Raw genomic sequence first — 22030 nt, forward strand, 5'->3', positions numbered from 1 at the left:
GAAATGTGTTACGCAGGCACTGGGCTGTTTTACATGCCGTTCCCTGCTCCTTTGGAGCCGAGACATGGAATCACTCATCGGCTGCGTCACTGTATGCTGCTGCTGCTGAAGCCCCCACGGTGTGAACGTTGGCAAGGGGAAGTGGACAAATCCTGCCATTAATATTTAAACCCAGCACAAATCTCGTTGTTTGCTCTTAAATGTTTATCCAGCTCCCCGGCGTAATTGGGCAGCCCGTTATCTGCTGGGTTGCGTTGCACATGTGGGAATCTGCTATTACAACACTCTCTCTGAATCTTTTATAGGAGAGCAAAATGCATTTACAAGCAAATTTAGATTTTATTTGGAGGCGTGTTGCTAATTTGGCTGCGGCCCGAACCCCAACGTGCGAAGTGCTCAATGTGTTGCGTGGGATGAGGAGGTTTTATTTAGCTGCACGCTTCTTTCCTCGCTGCTTGGGCTTTCCATCACTCACGCTATGTGTGAGCGGCGAGCGCCAAGGGTAGCCCTGGGAACCCCAGAGAAATGCAGCCACGTTTTGCATCCTGCTAACTCTGACACCTTTATGTGTCACATCGGCCTCCAGAAGGGACCAAGGATGAGCTGAGCTTCAGTGGGATGTGTCACCCCAGGCATCCACACCCTCCTGGTCCCTATAGATGCAGCCAGGTGACCCTGTAGAGTCAGCTGAGATGATTTGGCTGGTCTGGATAGCTGCAGCTGGAAATGGTGGGTGGGATGGTGGGGAGGAGGATATTAAGAGTGTGATCATCTGGGATACCTCAGCGATGCGGCTGGATAAGCATTCGTGGTAGACAGATTAGTCATTGATTCCTGATAGGGGATAATCACTGGCTTGTCTGCTCTTTATCTGCAAGATAAGGATGGGGTTGGAGGAGGGAAGGAAAAAGCACAGAAAAGCTGAGATGACCAGGATGGACTGTCCCTGACATTGTGGTCCCTCATGGCTTATGGAAGGGCTTGGCCGCCAGTGCCAGGGGAGCAGGATCAGGGCACGTGTGGGGCTGTAGGTGAAAGCCCTTGTGCTCATCCAGGGGCTGTGATTTCCTTTCTGCTGCTTCAGCTCCCATCCCAATTATATGGTTGTGTCACCTATAAATTATTCTGCAGAGGGAGGAGCAGCATCCTGTCCCTTCAGCACTGTGCAGGCTGCACCTAGAGCTTGCTGGAACCGCTCTTGGGCAGCAACTATTAGCAGAAATTAAAGGAATTTTGTAAAGGACATTAAATACAAATAGCTGTATCTTACTGGGTCAGGAGCATTCTCAGCCTTTGCCGGAGGAGCAAAACCCCTCGGGTTGATGTCCTCTCACAAGCCGAGAAGAGACAGTTGCCCTGCTGAGCAGGCATCCTGGAGCTTGATTTCCATGAATTGCATTTGAGCTCCTGGTTGCAGGGGGCTGGGGTGTGCGCAGCATCCAGAGCCTTCTCCAGGTGAAAGCAATGTCTGCTCCCCAACCAGATCCCAGTCGAGTGGGGAAGACATCATTAAGATTTAATTGGGAATGTGTCAGCTACAGCATCCCTTGGCTATCTGTGTAGCACCTTGCTCTTCCTGTGCTGACGCCCTTCCTCTCTCCAGAAGGAGATGAGAGAAGCAAACCGAAGTGGAGCGGAGCATCCTCCAGCCACGCCAGTCCCTCCTTGGCACTGGTTTTCCCTGAGGAGTTTCTTTTGAGCAGGACTCAAAAGCAGGGAGCTAAAAAGCTGAGCTTCTGTTCCCTTTTGCACTCCTGGCTGCTCGCTGGATCTGTGCTGTTACCTGCCCCGTGAGCCCAGGAGGCTGGGGCATTGCTGGGAAGTAGGGCAGAGCTCGGGAGGGGGGAAATGAGAATTGAAAGGGGCAAGGCAAAGGGAGGTGGATCCAAGCTGTTGTTTAAAGCACTGGTGGATGGGGTTTTTTTCTGCTTTTTTTTGTTCTCTGGAAGATGAAATACAGCCTGTGAACACAAGTGTGTGTCTGCCAAAGGCCCTGCTCTGGTCACAGTTTGCGTTTTGAAGAATTATTGATCCTTTGCTCTTTCCAGCAGAGGGTCTCTCCCAGGCAGGTACACTGATGCAGAGGGATATGTCCTCTCTCCTAAAGCAAATGAGGGGCTGAATGAGGTGTTTAACCTGAAGCTCTGGGGCTCCAGTGCAGTAGTACCTTTGTTAGACTATTCCTAATGTGGGGAAGGGCTTGCAGGAACTGGAGCTTTACTGTTGCTTAAACAAACCAGTGATGTGAACCAGGAGAAACACCCTGGGCAATCCCTGGACCCGGGGAGCACCCTGAGCACTGCAGCTGCATTGCCTGCACCCCAGGGGCTTTGACCTGCTGTAGCTCAGCCTCATTTCATGTGGGGTGCAGAGGGAGAGGGGCTGGCATTAGCCCTGTGGTCAGGATCTTTCCTGATGGCTGAGTTGTGGAAGGAGAGCATGATGCTGCCAGCTGGGGCTCACTGCCTGGAACCTGGTTGGTTTTCCTTCGCCTCAGCTGATAAAATAGAGGTGCGTCCATATCTAATAGAGGTAGATCCACTTCTTCCTGGTGGGACTGCTGCTATAAACATGGTTGTCTCTTTTCTCCTCCCTCCCCATCTCCCCAGGTGCTCCTGACCCCACTGCTGGGGCCAGCATTGACGACGAGAACTGCTGGCACTTGGATGAGGAACAAGTCCGAGAGCAGGTGAAGCTGTTCCTATCTCAGGGAGGATACTACGGCTCGGGGAAGCAGCTCAACTCCATGTTTGCCAAGGTGAGGAGGAGCCGGCTGCTCTTTCCCCTCTCCGCTCAGCATGTCACGTAGCCGGCAGCTCGCCGGCTGGCCTGGCAGGGAGCCCATCACAGCTGGGAATCTCTGCTCCAGTGCCTTCTCGCCCGGTCGTGGAGCAGGCAGTTGTAATCCAGGCTCTGGGTCGGGCCTGGGTTGTCTCACCCTCTCTCCTGGCAGGTCCCATCCTCCCTTGCCATAGGCTTGCCGTGATCCCTGTGTGAGGAAGGGCTTTTCCCCATCTCCCATCAGTATGGTGGAGGGAAGGCCAACCCTGCAGAGCCTACTGAGACCATGCAGAGGTGGCCTGCGGGTTCTTTCCTTTCTTTGCAGAAGGGCCTTGTTTTCATTTTCTTGATCGGTTGGTCCTCTTCACAGCCTCGGCTGTGGCTGCTACCCAGATGAACTCCAACGAGCCACGTCACAGCCATTGCCTAAGTGTTAAAATGTATGACTATACATTGTACATATGTATTTATTGACAGTCTGGACCCCATTCTGAAGAAACTGTGGGTCACCAGCCAGGTGACCATGTTGTAAATCCCTCCGAGGGATCATGGTTTGTCTCACAAAAGCCTTTCTCTCTGTCCTTTCCAGGTCCGGGAGATGCTGCGCATGAGGGACTCCAATGGCGCCAGGATGCTGACGCTGATAACGGAGCAGTTCATGGCTGATCCTCGGCTCTCTCTCTGGAGGCAGCAGGGAACAGGCATAACGGAGAAGTGCCGGCAGCTCTGGGATGAGCTGGGTAAGAGTCACCACCTTGCAGAGAGCAGCAGCAAGGCTACCTGGGCTGCTGGGCCAGCAGACATCATCCCAGAGGCCTTGGGGCTCTTTCCGGGGGGGCACAGACCCTGAGAGATGGCAGGAGCTTACTCTATCTCCTACTTGTGGGACAGCTGGATCAGGCCCAAATGACACAGTTCAACACCTTAAACCAGCCTCTCTCCTGCGAAGGGGTCAAGGATCATCATCTGAGCGTAAAATGTGGCTGGTCCCATACTTGTAGCAGCCTCATGTTTGTTGTGCTGCCCCGAAGCCTTTCTGAGGGAGGATGCAGGGGCTGGTGAGCCACAAGGTCTGGATGTAGCCTGGACATGTAAGTGCTATTCCTGGAGGAACCATGATCTGGAGGGGGAAAGGCAGGTTCTCAAGTCTCATCCAGGCTAACAGATTTCTGCCTGCTCTGGTCCACGTTTCCAGGGTGAGGGGGGCAGGATGGCCAGTGCAGAGCCTGGCTTGAAGGGAAATGCAGTTCTGAGTAATTCTAGCTAAGCACCTTAGACACCGGCTCAGCTGGCTGACACCATAATATCATTAGAATAAAACATTTAGATGACGTGGGCTCAGGGAGATTGATTGTGTGGTGGAGTTAACCCAGTAGTTCTTGACTGAATAGTCCGATTTGTGCCATAGTTTTACAAGTGAGTTTAGTGCCTTTAGTTCTGTGCTGCCTGCTGCTGGGAGGTGCTGTGTAAGGGCAAGGGCTTATGGAGTGGGACCAAAGGGATGTTTTAGAGCTGGAAGAATTATGGAGGTGGTCCAGGGTCTGGAGCTCCTGAAACTGCAGCTGGGATCCCAGACCCTCCTACCAAGTGCCCAACAAACGCAGACATAGCTGTGTGACCCAAGAGCCCAGCCAAACTGCTCAGACAAGGGCCAGGTGGGGATGGGATGTTTTGCTTCTGTGTGAAGTTCTCTGGATGGAAATAATCATACCAGCTCTGGAGAGCTCATCTGTGCTTGCTTGCCAAGAAGATATTTCCAGGATTTTGGGATGCTGCAGCTAGATGGTTGGATATGCAAGAATCCTGGAGACATGGCCAAATCCACCAAGCCAGGCTTTCCACATGGAAGAAAGCAAACTCATCGATGAAATGTGGATGGATGGGTGTCAGGGCAAGCCTCGACGCAGGAAACAATTTGCCCAGAATTACAGATTATTTGGGCAGGTTTCAAACCCACTAGCCAAGCCGAGAGCCCTCCCTTCCTGCACACAGGAGGCAGGAGGGGTTGGGTTTCAGTCTTAACCATGCAAGGACCACATTGATATGCGTAGTTTTGGTTGGCAGAGTGAGAGGAGGTGACAGCACATCCCTGTCAGCAGATGGCAAGGTGGCCAGGGAACGTCAGGGCCCTACCAAGGCTGAATCAGTGTGACAGCAGGTGAAATGTGGTGCCAGGCAACGCACGTCAGAGAGAGTGGCTAAAAAAAAGTCAACGCACGTCAGAGGGAGTGGCTTGCCTGGCACGGGAAAGTCATGCAGGAGGGTCTGGGCATCTCCACACTGAAGAGAAGCCCCTGCAGAGGACACGGTGATGATCCAAGAAGCGGCTCCAGGGCGGGATGGGCATGGACTATACTCAAAAGTAGGGATTATTCCCCCCATTCTACAGAAGCCTTTTGGATTTAGACTTGGGCAGCATTTACTGTCGGAGCAGAGCATCTCTCTGAATCATAGAACAGTTTGAGCTGGAAGGGACCTTAAAGCTCATCTAGCTCCAAACCCCCTGCCGCAGGAACAGCTTCAACTAGATCGGGTTGCACAGAACCACATCCAGCCTGGCCTTGAATGACTCCAGGGATGGCGCATCCACCACCTCTCTGGGCAACCTGTGCCAGTGTTTTACCACCCTCATTGTAAAGTATTTCTTCCTTGTCCAGCCTGAATCTCCTCTTTTAGTTTAAAGCCATCACCCCTCGTCCTGTCACAACAGGCCCTCCTAAAAAGTCTCTCCCCACTTTTCTTATAGGCCCTTTTTAAGAACTGAAAAGCTGCAGTAAGGTCTCCTGGAGTCTTCCCTTCTCCAGGCTGAACAACCCCAACCCTTACTAAGCCTTTCCTCATAGGAGAGGTGCTCCTTCCCTCCGATCATTTTTGTGGCCTTCTCTGGACCCTCTCCGAGAGGTCCATGTCTTTCCTGTACTGAGGACTCCAGAGCTGGATGCAGGACTCCAGGTGGGTTTTCACCAGAGCAGAATAGAGGGCCAGAATCACCTCCCTTGACCTGCTGGAGGCATAGAGGGACCAGACCTGCAGCGAGTTGGGGTGTTCACCGGTAATGACCATTAGCAATGCAGAGAGATGTCCCAAGCCATCACTGGATGGGTAACAGTAGCTGGGGCACGTGGGGCAGAGAAGACATATTGTCCAACTGCCTGTGGGCTGCAGATGCCAAAGCTGCCCAGTGTTACTGCTGCTGCCAAGGGGAGGGACTAGGGGCCTGTTGCTAGCTGCTGCGGGAAGCCCCGGCACACACCGTGTTCCCCTGCCACGTGGAAGAGAAAAACGGGCCTCACAGAAATTATTTTGGGCACATGTTTAATAATTAATCATTGATTTTAGCAAAGGCTGCATCACAGACTTGCGTGGGATTGGAAGAAGATCAGCCCTAAAGAAGATTGTGGATTTATGCTGGGGAAAATGTAAAGGATTTTGCAGGATTTCAGAGTTTTAAAAGGGTGGGGGGGGAAAAATAAATAAATGAAAATGGCATCGTTTGCTTGTGCGTGTGCTGCCAACTGAACATCTACTGCCCCGTCTGCTGGGGAGCCAAAGGAAAGACCTGCTGGATGGAGAGCTCTGCGGCGTGGGAGTATTTGCCCTGGCGCATTAGTACTTACGATTAAAGCCTAATTACAAAAAATAGACGAAAAACCAGCTGAAGTGCAGCCTGACCTTAATCTGCCCGGAGACGGGTTTATTTATCTCGGCCACTTGTTTACAGTGGGGAATTTCAGCAGATTAAGCCGGGGAGCGACCCTGTGGGAAACGGGAGAGTTTCTTTGATGGCTTGGAAACTCGGGCGCGGGATCGGAGCGCCTCTCCTCTCCAGGGCTGGCATCCGGGACCGCTGGGCTGGGAAGGCTCCGCCTCACCCCCCCGGTCCCTGCACCCAGCCCCGTCATCAAAAAGCATTTTTGTTTAGAGGCTTAGCTTAATCGTGATCTGCCGCTTTGTTCCCCGCTTAACCTCCTGCCATCGGAAAGTTCAGATGAAGGTTTCTGCAGCATGTGAACAGAGTCTGACCTAGCTTGGTGTTTTGGCTCAGGACAGGAGTCACTTGTGCTGTCAGCTGATGTCACTTGACCGTAGGGCTCAGAAAACCCCTCTTTTCCATCTCTCAGATAACGATTGTGGCCGAGACAGATGCGAGTCTCTCCTCCCTCCTTGTCCCCAGCTTCTCGTCTGCAGGGGAGCCCAGGGACACAGCGTTTTGACAGGCAAAGGATGCCTCAGAGGGCTCCCAAAAATAGGCTGCGAAGTCATGAGGCTTCCGAGGATCATACCTTAGCCGAGCTGTGTGAGCCAAAAATCCAGCGGGCGCATCCAGTTCCTGGGGGTGGCGGAGTTTTCTGCCTAGGGGTGGCAGTGGGCAGGCACCCACACCTCAGCTGAGGGACAGTAACCAGAGCCTTAAGGAAGATTCATTTTCTGGTGCTGAGACCTATTTTTTTCAAAGAGGCCATGTCCATGCAGCCCCCATGGAGCCTGCAGGAACCTGGGAGTGTGACATAGACCTGCACTGGGAATGATGGGCCCTGAAAGCTCCTAAGGAGGTAGCTCTCCTCTTGTACATGCTGATATTGCAGCTCTGAAGTCTTATTCCCCCCTGTCCATCAGAAAGCAGTGGGGTTTTCTGGGAGCAGCAGAGCTGAGATGTGGATGGAGCTGGACCGTGCAAGAGCTGCTTTGTGTATTTGCTGATCTTCAGGGCCTATGTTTGCTTTTCCTGTTCCTGGGTGCAATGCTGCTGCCACTGTCTGCGTTGTGACACCATGACGTCTCTCCAGCCAAGCCAAGCCATTTTGAGGAACTGGAGCACAGCCTCTAAGCCTTATTAATTTGAACCAAACGTGTCCACAAGTTGCAACTATCAGAGGACCCAGGAGATGCACCCTAAAAGCACCACAAAAGCTCAGCTATAACCCTGAGGAGCAGGGAGACACCAGAGTGGAGCTGGATGAGGACATGGCTGCTCAGTCTGGTTCTGCCTCACATCTGCCTGTGTTGGAGCTGCAGCCTCACTCAGCACTGCTTGGCTCGACTTGTGGCTGTGCAGCTGGGAGCTGCCTCACAAAACACAGTGAGCAAGGGAGGTGGTTTGGACATGTGGAGGAATCTTGTCGCCAGCAGCAGAGCCGTATCAGGTCATGTTGTCCTGCTGCTGGCTGTCATTTTGGGATAGGAACACTGGATCTGGGAGTGATGGAGAGATGGGGGTGAGCAGCTGACTGCGTGGGGATGAGGAAGATGCTCCAGGTCTCCACTGGGCCTATGGAGGAGAAGCAGGAGAGGGTGTTTCTGTGACAGGCTAGTCTGTCCTGCATGTGTGGCAGGCTCCAATGTGGGCAGAGAGAGGAGCAGCACAGGCTGCTCAGCCCGGGGGGATCCCTGGGGACATCGCACAGCTATCCCACCCCTCAGGGCAGGCACAACAGAGGGGACATGCTGTATCCTGGCAGCCTTGCAGGGAGGTTTGGGCAGAAATGCAATTAGCTAAAGGACAATTCATGATTTTGCACTTACTTAGGTTGTTGCAGCCCTTTTCAGAGCAGTGGGTTTCCCAGGAGAGTCAGCAAGGCTCAGTTCGCAGCACCAGCGTCAGCCCTGTCTTGTGAAAGGATGAGTTGGATCTTAATGACGACAGATGTCCTTGGGTCTGGTTTTGCCTGTCACACAGCAGACAGCATCATCCGCCCTGTGAGGTCTCATGACAAGGGTGTCAGCATGGGTGTCCTGCTGATGGGAACCTCTGCTTGTGAGATTGGAGGGCTCACACCTAGGAGGGCTCTTGCCTGTACAACCTCAAGCTAAGTTCCAGGTTCCTCTGCTGGTTCCTCTGCAGGCTCTGGGGGCTACTGGGGATTAAAAAAAGAAAAAGAGGAGGAAAAAAAAGGGGAAGAAAATACACCAAATCTCCTTTTTAAATAGTTGAATGCAAATGGCCTGAAGAACAATGGCAGATGAAATAGCATTCGGAGCAGGCTTTAAAGCACTTGGAACGTGGGTAGGATCAAAATCAGGTTAGTCTTTGGAGATACAGACTCTGCAGCTTGCCAGAGTGTTTTTAAGCATGCTTTGATGTGTAGTTCAAACACTAGATTTGTCCTGGCAGACAGAAGCACTCACAAATTCATACACAGCCGCTCTCTCCTTCCCTCCTCCCCACTGTCCCCCATCTCAGGAGATTATAATTTAGCTTCATTACAGAGGAGTTTTACTTTTATTTAAAAGCTGTCTAAATCCTCCTCCTGGGTCCACGCATTATGCTGGAACGAGTTTACGAACCCCGATGAAAACTTGCGGGCTTCCGCAGCAGCAGAAGAGCTTTGCCCCATGGGTTCGGTGGTGGCATCTCCTTGATTCCTTGGCTTTGTTTAGGGGCGCTGTGGGTGTGCGTGGTGTTAAACCCGCACTGCAAGCTGGAAGAGAAGTCCTGCTGGCTCCGGCAGCTGCGCAAGTGGGGTGAGATGGATGTGTGTCCCCTGGAAGATGGCAATTACGGTAACGAGCTTCCCAACATCACCAACGCGCTTACGCAGAGCTCTGGTCACAGCCAAGGTGAGTCCAGGCGGGGAGTGGAAATGCAGGCAGGGGTTGGGTCAAGGTCAAAACTCACTCCAAAGTCAAGAGACCTCAATTCACCTGTGGTGATGTCTCTCGGAGTCATGGAAATACAAAACGTTTTTTGGAAATGTTTGGGTCTTGGCTACGTCTTGGTGAAGTTGCCTCTATTTTGAGCATCAAATTAGAAGCCATTTTAAAGCAATTTGATTTTGGGGGAGTTTAGACCCCTATGATATGGTTTGGGTACAGAGCTGTACAGAAAAACAGTGCTGCTTGAACTGAGGGGCAGCTGAGCTTGGAAGCCCTGGCTGTAATGTGGGAGTGAAGAGTTGGAGATGATGCAGAGCCCCTTTCCCAGCCCTTGAGCCTTGCTTATGGGCTTTGATTCAGGTGGTAGATAAGTTATTAGCCAGGAACGTTAAACGCAGTTAAAGTGCAGAGCCCAAATGGAGCAATGTATTTATGGGGTTGTTTCTTCATGCCAGAATATTTCCTCAACCCCTGACAAAGCATTTGATCCCTTTAAATTTAAGCACTAGTCTGCTTTACACAAAAGGAAGAGGGAAATTAACTGAAAATTACTGCTCTTACTGTACCTCCATCTGCTGCATTGGAGTTACTCTCTGGTGTGTTATGTGTGGTGAAAGTGGTAAGAGGAGAGGATGGCAGCCGTGCCATGAAGGAAACTTCACTCTCCTGGGTGGGATTAGCCCCACAGCAGGGGTTCAGGAGGGTGGCCATCCTGCCAACTCACCCCAGCCACAGCCAGGACTGCATGCCTCTGTGTGCCTCCCTGTGCGCATCCTTTGGGAACAGCTTAATTTAAACCTGGCCTTGCTCCATGTCCAGTGCCAGCCCCGGGACTCCCCCCTGGTGTTCCCAGCTCCACCAAGGATTCACTGTGGCATTCGGGGCAGGTTGCTGGGGCTGAGCAGGTCACTTTATTTAGACGAGCAGGGAGTTTCCAAAGCACGTGCTGGGGACATCCCTGTGTCCCCATGCTCCTTCATCTCCAGGCAGGAGACTGAGAGCAGCACGGATCCTGGAGGTGTCCCGGGGTTAATGTTTGTGCGTATGCAACTACTGCTGCAGATTGCTGCCAGCCTCTTTTATTGCTGAAGGAGAACAGCTGATTCCTGAAATCCTTCCTGGTGAAGTGACCAGGCTTGGTTCTCTACATACCAGCACCTTGTTAATTTCTCTCCACCTTGGGGTGCCTGCAGCATTCAGCCTAATTGCTTGTTGCCATCGTTTCCGGAGCGTGTTTATCCAGGCTCCCTGGATCAGCTTTGAGCAGTGCCTTTTGGTTTTCGCTCTTTAATGCTTTTAACTTGGCCTGTCTTGTGGGTTTCAGGACCTAACATTCATCATTGCACACCCTTTAGGGCTTCCAGTTTTGCAGCCTACCGGCTGTGTTTGGCCTTCATGATCCGATGTGGCTGGAGCAATAGCAGGATTGCTCCAGACAGGCCTTTTCCTCCTGACAGACCACTTGTCTGATCTGTCTGGACAGTGTGAAATGCTTGTCCAGCATTTGATAGCTTCAAAAACATCAGTGAAGTTACAGAGCAGCTCTGCAGAGGAACAGACATTCACTGCAGAGCAGCAATGGGCTTTCAGATGATGCCATCTCCTCCCTTCCAGCCCTCTCCCACAGCCTGCAGAGGTTGCTAGAAGGTGATGGTTCCCCCTATTGCCAGGAGGCAAATGAGATACACTCATGCAGTTCCCTTCATGGCTTCATAGAAGCATAGAACAGTTTGGATTGGAAGGGGCCTTAAAGCTCATACAGTTCTAACCCCCTGCCATGGGCAGGGACACCTTCCACTAGAACAGGTTGCTCCAAGCCCCGTCCAACCTGGTCTAGGTAGCTGTGGATCAGTGAAGCTGGGACTCTGCTGGAGCAGAAGAGTGATGCAAGGCTGTAATGCTGAGGAAGCCCATTCCTGATCCCTGGTGCTGAGTGTCACAGAGGTGGGAAGGCACTGCCACATTTCAAGGCATCAGCCTTGTATGTGACAGAGGATTATCATTGGAAAGCAAACAGATGGGCAGTCCTGCTTCTTTTCTCACCTCTCTGGTCAAGGCAACTATTCTAGCAAGTCACTTAGCAGTGCTGTCTAAGGAGATGGCAGTCTCCGTCAGATGGGATGGGCAACAGAGGTACCTAAAGGCAATCTGTCACAGTGCAGGAGCCAAAGCCCCTGTGCTCAGCTCAGAAGTGGCCGGGGTGGGAGCCGGTGGGGCTTTGCTGTCATTGTAAAGACATTTCTGTGCCCAGGGAGGTCATGTCTGGGGGCAGGAACAGGCTGTCCCAGCCCCACCAAGGCACTGATTGCTTTTCTTTCTGCAGACTCGTTGGCCAGGCCCAGACGAACCGTGTTCACGCGAGCGATCGAGGGCTGTGACCTGCACTGGCAGGACAGCCACTTACAGCGCATCATCAGCAGTGACTTCTACGTGTCTCCCTCCTACCAGCGGGAGGGCGAGAGCCTCCTCTTCAACTCCCAGGGGCAGCCGCTGTGGCTGGGGGGGGGTGGCTGGGTGAGCATCCAAACCTTGGGTAAATGGTGGGTAGATGCTACTGGTGAAGAGCCACCCAACGCATCAAAAAAGCTTTGCTACCCTGGCTCCTTACAACCTTCTGTGTCCTAGACCGAAATTACCTCTCTGGCCTTTAGCCTGAGGATAGGGTGAGCAGAAGAACTTGATGCTTTCCCACTCCCCAGCCAGAGTCCTTACAGCAAGTCCCACACCTTTACAGTCTGGATTCCCCTTGGGCAGCTTGGACCAGGTTCATCTTGTCCTCTTTCATTCTCCCAGTGTTAGCTGTCCCCATGCAAGCTCTCACTGTTTCCAGTGCAGGAGGAGTGGACGATTAAGTCCTTGAAAGTTGTCTGGAGGGCACAGCAGTATCCTCTGGATTTTTTCTTCCCTGCTGTCACTCTCTCTTTAGTCTTCTCTCAAAGGTAGTTAGCAGAGAGTACAATTAAGCCTTGTATGAGCTTAAGGCACACTGGACTAGTCAAGCCCAGTACCCTCCCATGTTGTAGTCCACCTCAAGCCACACAATTTTTCTCCTGCAAAGTGATCACCCTGGGCAGATCTGCAGACCCTTGACAGCTGCATGTCTGGGATGAGAGTAAGCGAGATGTGGTTGCCTGATGTAGCTGTCAGCCCTCAAACTGATCCCAAAATGGGAGTTGCAGGCCCCCCCCACTTCCAAGAGGGTGGATGCCTCATCCCTACAGCCCAAGAGGTGAACGTATGGACATGGGACTAGTCAAAACCCACCACTGCTCTGTCATCTGCTCCAGCAGCCAGGGTCTGCAATCACCCGGCCGAATGGGGAGAGAGTATTTAAAGTCATCCAGAGATTTTCTCCTGTCCTCTACAATATTCTAATTGCTCTATTATCACTGTCCAGAAGGAGTGAAATTGCTCCAGCCCAACCTCAAGGTCCTAATAATGGGTGAAAGATGAGCAAGATTTTTGGAAGTCAGGGGAACTTCAGGTTAGATATAAGGAAGAAGTTCTTCACAGTGAGGGTGGTGAGGCACTGGAATAGGTTGCCCAAGGAAGTTGTGAATGCTCCAACCCTGGAGGTGTTCAAGGCCAGGCTGGACAGAGCCTTGGGTGACACAGTTTAGTGTGTGGTGTCCCTGCTCATGGCAGGAGGGTTGGAACTAGATGATTTTAACATCCTTTCCAACCCTAACTATTCTATGATTCTGTGTGGTTTCTGCAGCAGCTGGCACTAAGTTGCTATTAAGGCTAGGAGATAAGTTAAAAAGGGTGCATATGAAGGCTGCTGGTGCACCTCTGCTAGCTTAGCTGGAGCAGAAGAGGACACTTGTATTCTGGGAAGAGTTTTGTGTAGCTGCAGGCAGCAGGTCTCCTCCCTGTACAGCCATAGGCAGCAGCAGTAGGTTAGTGCTTCCATGGACTCCATTTAGCAGGGATGTGGTGGCCCCAGCTGCCCTGTCACTAGCATAATCTGGGTTCTGGCGAGCCCTTTGGCCCAGCTGGTTGGTGCATGATATTTTTCTGATGTATTTGCTGCGATCTTGGGATTTTGCGCTCTGGCTTTCTTGGCACCCCTTCAGGGACTCGGTGCTGGGAGAGGAGTGTGATTTGTCAGCAACTTCAGTGATGAATTCAGCGAGAAGCTGAATATTTCATCCATTTATCAAATGAATAGAGGGAGCAACAAGAAGCTCTTCTACAGATGTGTCTGTTCTGAAACCTCTTCCTCGTGTATTTCTTGCGGGTGACCTTTGAGATGTGGAAACCCCATTTGTGGGGGTGGTTGTCTGCGTTTCCAGAGCTTTCTGAGTTCTTCCAGGAATAGAAATTATCCCTCTACCATAATTTTAGATCTTCATGTTTGCCTTCCCCCGCTCCCTGCCCCCCACCCTTGGTAGGACATTTTGCAAGAAAATGGGATTTTCGCTGCTTGTTATGCAGCATGTCATGTCATCTGCTCCTGCTAATTTCTCACTCAGTCATAATCCTCTCCACAGTTGCTTGAGATTTCAGGTGAGCAGTGAGCAGCAGGAGCAGATGAATTCCTAAGCAATTTGAATCTTGGGGGTGGGGGGTTCATGCAACTGTTCCTAATAATAAAACACCAGGTAGGAGAGCTGCAGAAGAGACGGGGTGTCTGCAGACCTTGCTCCATGGAGGTATTAAGGAAGCAGTTCAAAACATCATCCCAAATCTGCCAGTGCCACCAGTGCAGGGCCGGATGAACAGCCTCACCCCAGGTGTCATCACCTGTGCCATGAGAGCTAGGAGAGGTGTTGGATGAGACTCCAAGAAGTGTTTGGGTGCACAGCAATGAGAGAAATCACCATAAGCCAGGTGGATTTTAGGAGAAACGAATGACGGGGTTGTCACAACCTGGGTTCGGAGCTGTTGTATTGCAGCAATGGTGTGTTGGAAATGCTTCCATTAGATAAGGTTTGAGGAGGTGGAGATCTAGGTACTGACATAGCTGCTGTGGGCTGAACATGGTAGGAGTCCTGTTAGTATTCCTGGTAGGCATCCCTGCCAGGAGGAGGGAGAAAGGCATGAATTCAAGATAAGGAGCAGGAGTTTAGCAGGGACTTGGAGAAGATCAGAAGAAGGAAATGGCCTGAAGTGTGATGGTGTTGGGTTTTCTCCTCTGGTCAGTACCATCCCATGAATTTCTGTGCTCCTTTGGCTCAGCCATGCCCCTGTGTTTGTCCTTGCCTTGCAGAACATGTCCCGACTGCCTGCGCTCGGGTGGATGCCCTGCGCTCCCATGGCTATCCCAGAGAAGCTCTCCGACTAACTGTTGCCATAATCAACACCCTGCGACTGCAGCAGCAAAGGCAGCTGGAGATATATAAGCACCAGAAGAAAGGTATGAGTAGAGCTATGGGAGAAGTGTCTCATGAGGTCTGGCTAGAGTGTCCCAGCTGGTTGAAAAAGTCTTCTCCACCTCAGGGAGCAGTGCTGCCCCATCCAGAGCAGAGGTTGATGTTGGGCAGTGCTGTATGGCATTACCTCACACCCTAGAAAGACAAACTGATGCATCTGATTTCTTGAGCCAAACTGTGTTGGTACCCAACACAGGGGTCCGTGTGCTGTCTTCGGGCTGCTGGAGCAGGGATGCTCTTGTTCCCACTGTTGCTGTGACTTGTTGACTGTAAGGATTGCACAGGCAAGTGATGCCTGCATTAAAGAGGAGCTGCTTGTCTGCAGAGCTGCATTAACAGGCTGTGTGTGCTACCTCCACTTTGCATTTGCTGAATGAATTGTATCAGCAGGCAAGCCCAGTGTTTCTCCTTTTGCAATTGCAGTTGGCTGGGAGCTGGGATTGGGTCAGTTACTGCAGTGCTGCTGGTGATCAGTGACTCCTGGACCTTGCCAGCTTGAGATCATCAAAAGATGGAGCTTTTGAGACTTACTGGGAGTCTTTGTCATCTCCAGAGAGATCTCTGCTTGTGTTTCCAAAACATTCAGGCTACCACTACAAATGAGTCTATAAGTCTGACTTTATAAATGCCATCTTGGGACTCTGCAGTCCCTTGTGTCCTCCCAGAACAGAGAACGAGCCATTGCCTCTTACATGGCCTTAGGGGGACCTTTTGTTGTTGGGTGCCTGCTCCTTCTCATGTCTGTGGCAACATGCATTGTGGCTGCCATGAACTACCATGCCAGAGTTGGCCCTGGAGGTCCCTGTGTCCTAGGCCATGGGGTAAGAAAAGGCCTCTCTGGTCTCAGAGACCCCTGTGGGTGCAGAACCTGTCTTTAAATTCCTCACTCTTACAGTCTTCCTGTTCCATTTTTTACAGAGCTGCTGCAGCGAGGAGCCACAACCATCACTAACTTGGAGGGCTGGGTAGGCCACCCTCTGAACCCCATCGGCTGCCTCTTTCTCACCCTGACTGAAGCTTGTAGGTTAGAAGAGGAAAATTGCCTTGAAATTTCAGGTACCAAGCGCTTCTCCTGGCTCCTTCCTGGTGGCTGCTGCTGAACTGAACCTGGTGGGCAGACCCTGGGGCAGGACTGGGCTCAGGACTTCCGGGCTCTGAACCTCCCTTCTCTGTGCCTTTGCAGAAGCAGCCAGGACAAGAGCTGCAGTGCAGAGAGCAGGAGTTAGTGGCCCTCGGTTTTCCCAGCCCCAGGGTTTGCAGCCAAAGCAGAGCAGGAGAGCATCTTGGAGCTGGCCCAAGGCGTGCTGGCCCATGGGAAGGCTCTGGTGTCAGACCCTGTTGCACATCTCAGGTCTCCTGCATCTCATAGTGAGAGCAGGAAGGAGGGTGAAGCCCACATCTGCATCATCTCTGGGTGACTGAGGGCAGTCAGCAGAGAAGTGTGGGTCTTTGCTTCTGAAGTTGAGAGGTTTTTCTCTCTGCTGTGGTTCTCTCTTCTGACTGCTGCATCTCTTTCCCCTCTTCCAGATGCTGGAGACTCCAAACCCCCAGTATATCAACACGTGCCCGTTGCGACCAGCAGCCAAGACAGTGGCGAGTCCTACCTGTCCCTGGCCTTAGAGGTGGCCCTGATGGGGATGGGTCAGCAGAGAGTGATGCCTGAAGGTCTCTATGCCCAGGACAAGGTGTGCCGCAATGAGGAGCAGATCATTGCCCGGCTGCAGGACCTGGAGCTGGACCCAGTGCTGGTGCAGACCCTGCGGAAGCAGTGCATCTTGCTGCTGGAAGGTGGGGGCTTGGTCCATCTAGATGGCTTCTCTGTCTTAACTGAGTATTGGTAACACCTCCAGGGTGCCCTTTCCAAGGTTTACGCCTGACTGACCCCATCCTGGCTTCTGTAGGTGAGGCGCTGAGTCTGTAGGGTGGTTGTTCTGCCCCATCATCTGGCAAAGCAAGGGTTTGCTGACGTCCCTGGAGCAAGACCACCCCAGAGGCACTATGGAGAAGGATGCTAAGCATGGGTCATCGATTTCTGAGGGATTTTGGCCTGAAAGGGTTTTTAGAAAAGGAAAGGCCAGCTCTTTGCCCTGGATCCAGCTTGAGTAATGCACCAAAGGGCAGATCCTCAAAGCTTTGGAATGGTGCAAACCCCAGACACAGATCCTGCTGTGCTAGTTATGGCTGATGGGCTCTGCTTCTGCCTAGGTGGTCCCTTCAGCGGCTTGGGAGAAGTCATCCACCGTGAGAGTGTCCCCATGCACACCTTTGCCAAATACCTGTTCTCTGCCCTGCTGCCCCACGATGCAGACCTGGCGTACAAGCTGGCTTTGCGGGCCATGAGGTTGGTGCATGTTTTATTCTCTGTGCTCCCCTTTTTGCCTCTCTCCTATGCTCTGATGGGAATCCAGGATGCTTTGCAACTGTAGAGCAGGGATGGAGTAGAGGAAGGCTTGGGGCTTGCCATGTCTAGGAGTTCGAGTGTGTGAGTCCGCCTGGGCACAGCAGCAGTGCAAAGAGACTCCTGCTCGCCATTTGGGTGATTCCTCCTTTGCAAGCCCAATCCATAGGGACTTGCATGGATCTGATAGTGTCTGCTGGTCTAGCCGTCTGCCCAACCCCTTGCCCCAGGCTGCTCCATCCTCTGCTGGAGCAGGTCCCAGGAACACAGCACATAGTCTCTTATCCTGGGACAGATGGGCAGATGATTTGCCTCTGGCTCCAGGATGTCTCAGAGCCAGGCAGAGAGCACAATCATGCTCTGTTCTCCATTAAAGCCCAGCTCCATCTCTGGCCCTGGGGACACAGCCAATGCCAAGAGCTGTCCCATGTCCCTTCCTGGTGTGTGACGCACCTCAGACGTCAGCCTGTCTACTGCAGCTTTTTGGCAGGGGCTGGATATATCTAGAACAGGCTGGAATTTCCCAAATGAGTCAATGCTTTTGGAGGACCATCATCAACCCTAAAGCAGCCCTCTCCTTCCAACACCATTAAAAGTTCCAGCCCAGAGCATCATCTTTCTTGTGACATTTCCTTGGTGAAATGGGCCATCTCTCCCCAAGACAGAGGGAAATTTGGAAGTCCCCCTGTCCTGGGAAGAGCTGCTCAGTAGGACAACCAGACCTAATAAGCAGCCAGGGGCCTCTGCGGTGTCTGGGGACACCATGTCCCACCAGACCTAAGACCTCCAGCCATCAAACAGGAGCAGAACTGAGTATCCATGGGGTCCCCTGCTCAGAGCCAGAACTCCCCGATTCGGCATGTCTCTGAACTAGACTGGGAAGGTTGGGCTTCTGCTTCCCCATGGGTATCCCAAGCCTGCAGTCAAGGAGAGCAGAGATGGTTGGATGCTTTCCATGTCCAAGGGGACAAATGCCCTCCTGCACACCTTGGCTGGTCATCAAGTTAGTGACACCAGCACCAATTCAGGGGTTTAAGAGCCAATATGGTTTTGTCACCGTGGCTGGCAATGTGAGACTCCTGCTCCCCTTCCTTAGGCTTCCTTCTCCCCCGGGTTCTCCAGGCTTTTGGATATCCCCTGCAAGAGCAGGTAACCTAACCCGTCTGCAGAGGCCCTTGGGAAATCTGCTGCTGCTTCTGATCATAACCGGGCGTTTTAAGAAGAACCAGATGACAAAGGCAGGGGCTCTGCTGGGCACTCTGACATGAAAGGAGCAGGGAGGGAGGAGGGAATTTGCTTTCTCTTTTTTTTTTTTCTGAGGATTGTGCTTTTCCTTGCAAGTTTATAAATCACTTCACGGATCATTCTCTTCCTTTCAAGTCAGCCTGAGATTGATCCCTGTGCCCATGTGTTGAGCATGCAGCCTTGGGAGCCCCACACATGCACAGCAGCAGGATGCTTTCAAAGGCATTGCTTCAAGCAGCCCCTGCCTCACCTCACCAGTGCCTTGGGGAGAAGGGGGCAAAGCTGGGGCTGAGCTGGGGTCTGATTTTGTCTCCTCCTGTTTGCCCTTCAGGTTGCCTGTGCTGGAGACAACGGCCCCATCCGGCGATGTGACTCACCCCCATCACCTTGTCTCAGTGGTCCCCAGCAGATACCCACGCTGGTTCACTCTGGGGCACCTGGAGTCGCAGCAGTGCGAGCTGGCCTCCACCATGCTCACGGCAGCCAAAGGTTGGTATGGGGCAGCTCTGGGATAGGGGTGATGGGACAATGCTGCACAAGAGCATCGAAGGGATTTTCCTGGAGAGAAGAGGGAACTCCTGCTTCTGATTCCTCAAGCACTGGTAGAGACTGGAGTTTTTACTCCCTTCCAGTGCCCAGTGGGGAATGAGGTTTTTATATGTGGGGTGTAGGGCTGTTGGATTGCATCTGTTTTTCCCACCATCCCCTTCTCCAGGTGTCCCGCACCACAGCATTTCCCAATGGTATCCTGTGTCCTCAAGGCCTCTGTCACCCATGCCCCTGTGAGCTGTTTTAGAGAGGTTTGGATTAGGGAGGCAAGTGGCTGCTGTGGGTGGCAGGAGATATTTTTAGCTATTAGTCACACAAGATGTCTCTGTGTACCCAGGTGCAGCACTAGGTTTTTCATGTTATTGTGTGTTATTTGGTTTTCTTTGTGTAAGGTTCATCTGCTCAATTTAGAGCTATGAGAGTAGAAACATGAACCTGGAACAAAGCAGAGGGACCTAATGTGGCATGTTGGCATCTCTGGTCTGCCCCATGCCAAAGGTTCCTCTCTCCACTCTGTGTCCCTGGGCTAACAGGAGTTTTTCCCAGGCCAGATACGGCATCATGATACTAATATGCCTTGATGGGTCCCTCTTCCAAGATCCTGCCCCATTTCTCAATGTCGACACCTATTCTTGTAGGACCCATGGCCTCCTGTGGCAGGAGACCCACAGCATCACTGGGTGTTGTGCCAGGACCCCTTCTTCAGGGTATCTCAGCCTGCCTCAGTTGTGAGAGCTGCTTGTCCGACTTCAGACATGCAGGACAAAGCCATAGTGTACCTGGATGGCCCTGGGCCAGCCTTTGATAGCCTTGCAGAGGGAAGGTACTTATTGTGCAAGACAGTATGTGTGTAGCAAACAGCTTTTCTTCTTCTTTTCACTCCTTCTAAATGAAGAATGACCTTTCTGCAGCCATTCAGCACTGGGCATCTCCCCAAGCCCCTCCTTTGTTGGGAAGAGTCTGTTTTACAGCTGTCAAACTTGAACCCAGGGTAGAACATCCAGGTGCTTGGAAATGTCTGCTAATGCTCCAGGATGTGTCTGGGATCACTCAGGCTTGTTTGTTCTCTCTCTCTGTGAGAGGATGTTCTTGAGCGAGGATGGATGCTGTAAGATGTGTCACCTCCTGGGGAGGACACCCCATTTTGCTGTTGGACTGCAGCGTCTGATCCAACATCCCTGTACATCCCTCCGCATGGGGGTCCAGAGGGGCTGAAGGGGTTGTTCACCACCCAGCGCAGGCAGATGGGGCTCGAGGGTAAGCTGGGGGGAGGCTGAGCCATCTGATTGTTCTTGCCTGCACCCAGGGGACATGCTGCGCCTACGCACGGTGCTGGAGGCCATCCAGAAGAACATTCACTCCTCCTCCTTGATCTTCAAGCTGGCTCAGGATGCGTTCAAGATCGCCACGCCAGCTGACAGCAACTCGGACACAACGCTGCTCAACGTGGCGCTGGAGCTGGGACTCCAGGTATGGGATGGCACTGGAAATGCTAGTGGCCCTTCTGTCCTGTGTGGTGCAGCACATTGGTCTTCCACCAATGGAAGGTGTAAATTCCTTCCTGTGGAATGAGTAAATTCCTCCCTGCATGGCCCTGAGCAGGGAAGCTCAGCCCTGGGAGGCCCCTGTGCCTGCTGCAGTTTGGGTGGAGGCAAAGCAGCACTGGGGAGCTGGGTAGCCAGCCGGGACAGAGGGGTCTTTGGGGAGCACCACTGTATTGGGTGGCCTCATTGGAGCCCTGTGGGGCAGCTGGTCACCCCGAGTTTGCCTCACAGGTGATGCGCATGACCCTGTCCACCCTCAACTGGCGGCGGCGGGAGATGGTGAGGTGGCTGGTGACGTGCGCTACTGAAGTGGGTGAGTGCCTCACCGTGCCAGGGGGATCTGGCCTGCATGTAGTGGGGAGGGAGGCTGGGCACAGAGATCCCACGGTCATTCATAGCCCTGGGCATCTGAGCTCTCTTGTGTCTCCCATTTATAGAATTACAGAATGGTTTGGGTTGGAAGGGACCTTGAAGACTATCTAGTTGCAACCCCCCTGCCATGGGCAGTGAGACCTCACACTAGACCAGGTTGCTCCAAGCCCCGACCATCCTGGCCTTGAACACTGCCAGGGGCAGCCATAAGTTATCTGGGCTGTGCCAGTGTCCCACCACCCTGTGTAACTGGATGCACCTCAGAGCACCAGCCAGCAGGGGTGGCAGCAGTGCCCAGGTTTGGGACTGGGACAGGTACCCTGTACCTAGGCCAGGCCAGCAGTGTCTGCTGTGCCTGCAGCATGGCAGTGCCTCTGCCTGTCTCCCTCTGCCCTGTCCTTGCTGGGTCAGAGGCAGAGGCTCAGCAGTACCGCAAGCTGGCTTTGCCCTGGCTCCGGGGTCGCAGAAGAGCCCCATTATCTGAGCCAGGCTCCAGGGCTGTGCTGTGACCCATGTTTCCTTGCAGGGGTGAGGGCCCTGGTGAGCATCCTGCAGAGCTGGTACTCATTGTTCACTCCCACGGAAGCCACCAGCATTGTGGCAGCACCCGTGATGTCCCACAACACCATCCTGCGCTTGAGCCTGGACTACCCTCAGCGGGAAGAGCTGGCCAGCTGTGCCCGCACCCTGGCCCTGCAGTGCGCCATGAAGGACCCCCAGAACTGCGCCCTGTCTGCCCTGACCCTCTGCGAGAAGGACCACATCGCCTTCGAGACTGCCTACCAGATCGTCATTGACGCCGCCTCCACCGGCATGACCTACACCCAGCTCTTCACCATTGCCCGCTACATGGAGCACCGGGGCTATCCACTCCGGGCATTCAAACTGGCCTCGTTGGCCATGACGCATCTCAACCTGGCCTACAACCAGGACACGCACCCAGCCATCAACGACGTGCTCTGGGCCTGCGCCTTGAGCCATTCTCTAGGCAAAAACGAGCTGGCAGCCATCATCCCACTGGTGGTGAAGAGCGTGCACTGTGCCACGGTGCTCTCGGACATCCTTCGCCGCTGCACCATGACGGCCCCAGGGCTGGCCGGCATTCCCGGCCGCAGGAACTCGGGGAAGCTGATGTCCACTGACAAAGCCCCGCTGCGGCAGCTGGTGGGCGC

At 53.0% G+C, this 22030-nt stretch overlaps 1 protein-coding gene across 1 annotated transcript in view; it reads left to right on the forward strand.

Moving 5' to 3' along the window:
• LOC104412836 (zinc finger SWIM domain-containing protein 5) overlaps nt 1–22030 on the forward strand; it is a gene marked incomplete at its 5' end in the record, with an annotated part of 28679 nt that overhangs the window by 6299 nt on the left and 350 nt on the right. Inside the window, 12 exons of the mRNA XM_010023658.1 lie at nt 2610–2758; nt 3371–3521; nt 9160–9339; nt 11699–11881; nt 14588–14734; nt 15669–15806; nt 16278–16538; nt 16956–17091; nt 18725–18882; nt 20249–20412; nt 20718–20799; nt 21385–22022. Coding sequence (XP_010021960.1) covers nt 2610–2758; nt 3371–3521; nt 9160–9339; nt 11699–11881; nt 14588–14734; nt 15669–15806; nt 16278–16538; nt 16956–17091; nt 18725–18882; nt 20249–20412; nt 20718–20799; nt 21385–22022 — 2387 coding nt within the window. The remainder of the gene's footprint in view (nt 1–2609; nt 2759–3370; nt 3522–9159; nt 9340–11698; nt 11882–14587; nt 14735–15668; nt 15807–16277; nt 16539–16955; nt 17092–18724; nt 18883–20248; nt 20413–20717; nt 20800–21384; nt 22023–22030) is intronic.

This window comes from Nestor notabilis, unplaced genomic scaffold, assembly GCF_000696875.1.
Source record: "Nestor notabilis isolate BGI_N333 unplaced genomic scaffold, ASM69687v1 scaffold16921, whole genome shotgun sequence".
Taxonomy (NCBI): Eukaryota; Metazoa; Chordata; class Aves; order Psittaciformes; family Psittacidae; genus Nestor; species Nestor notabilis.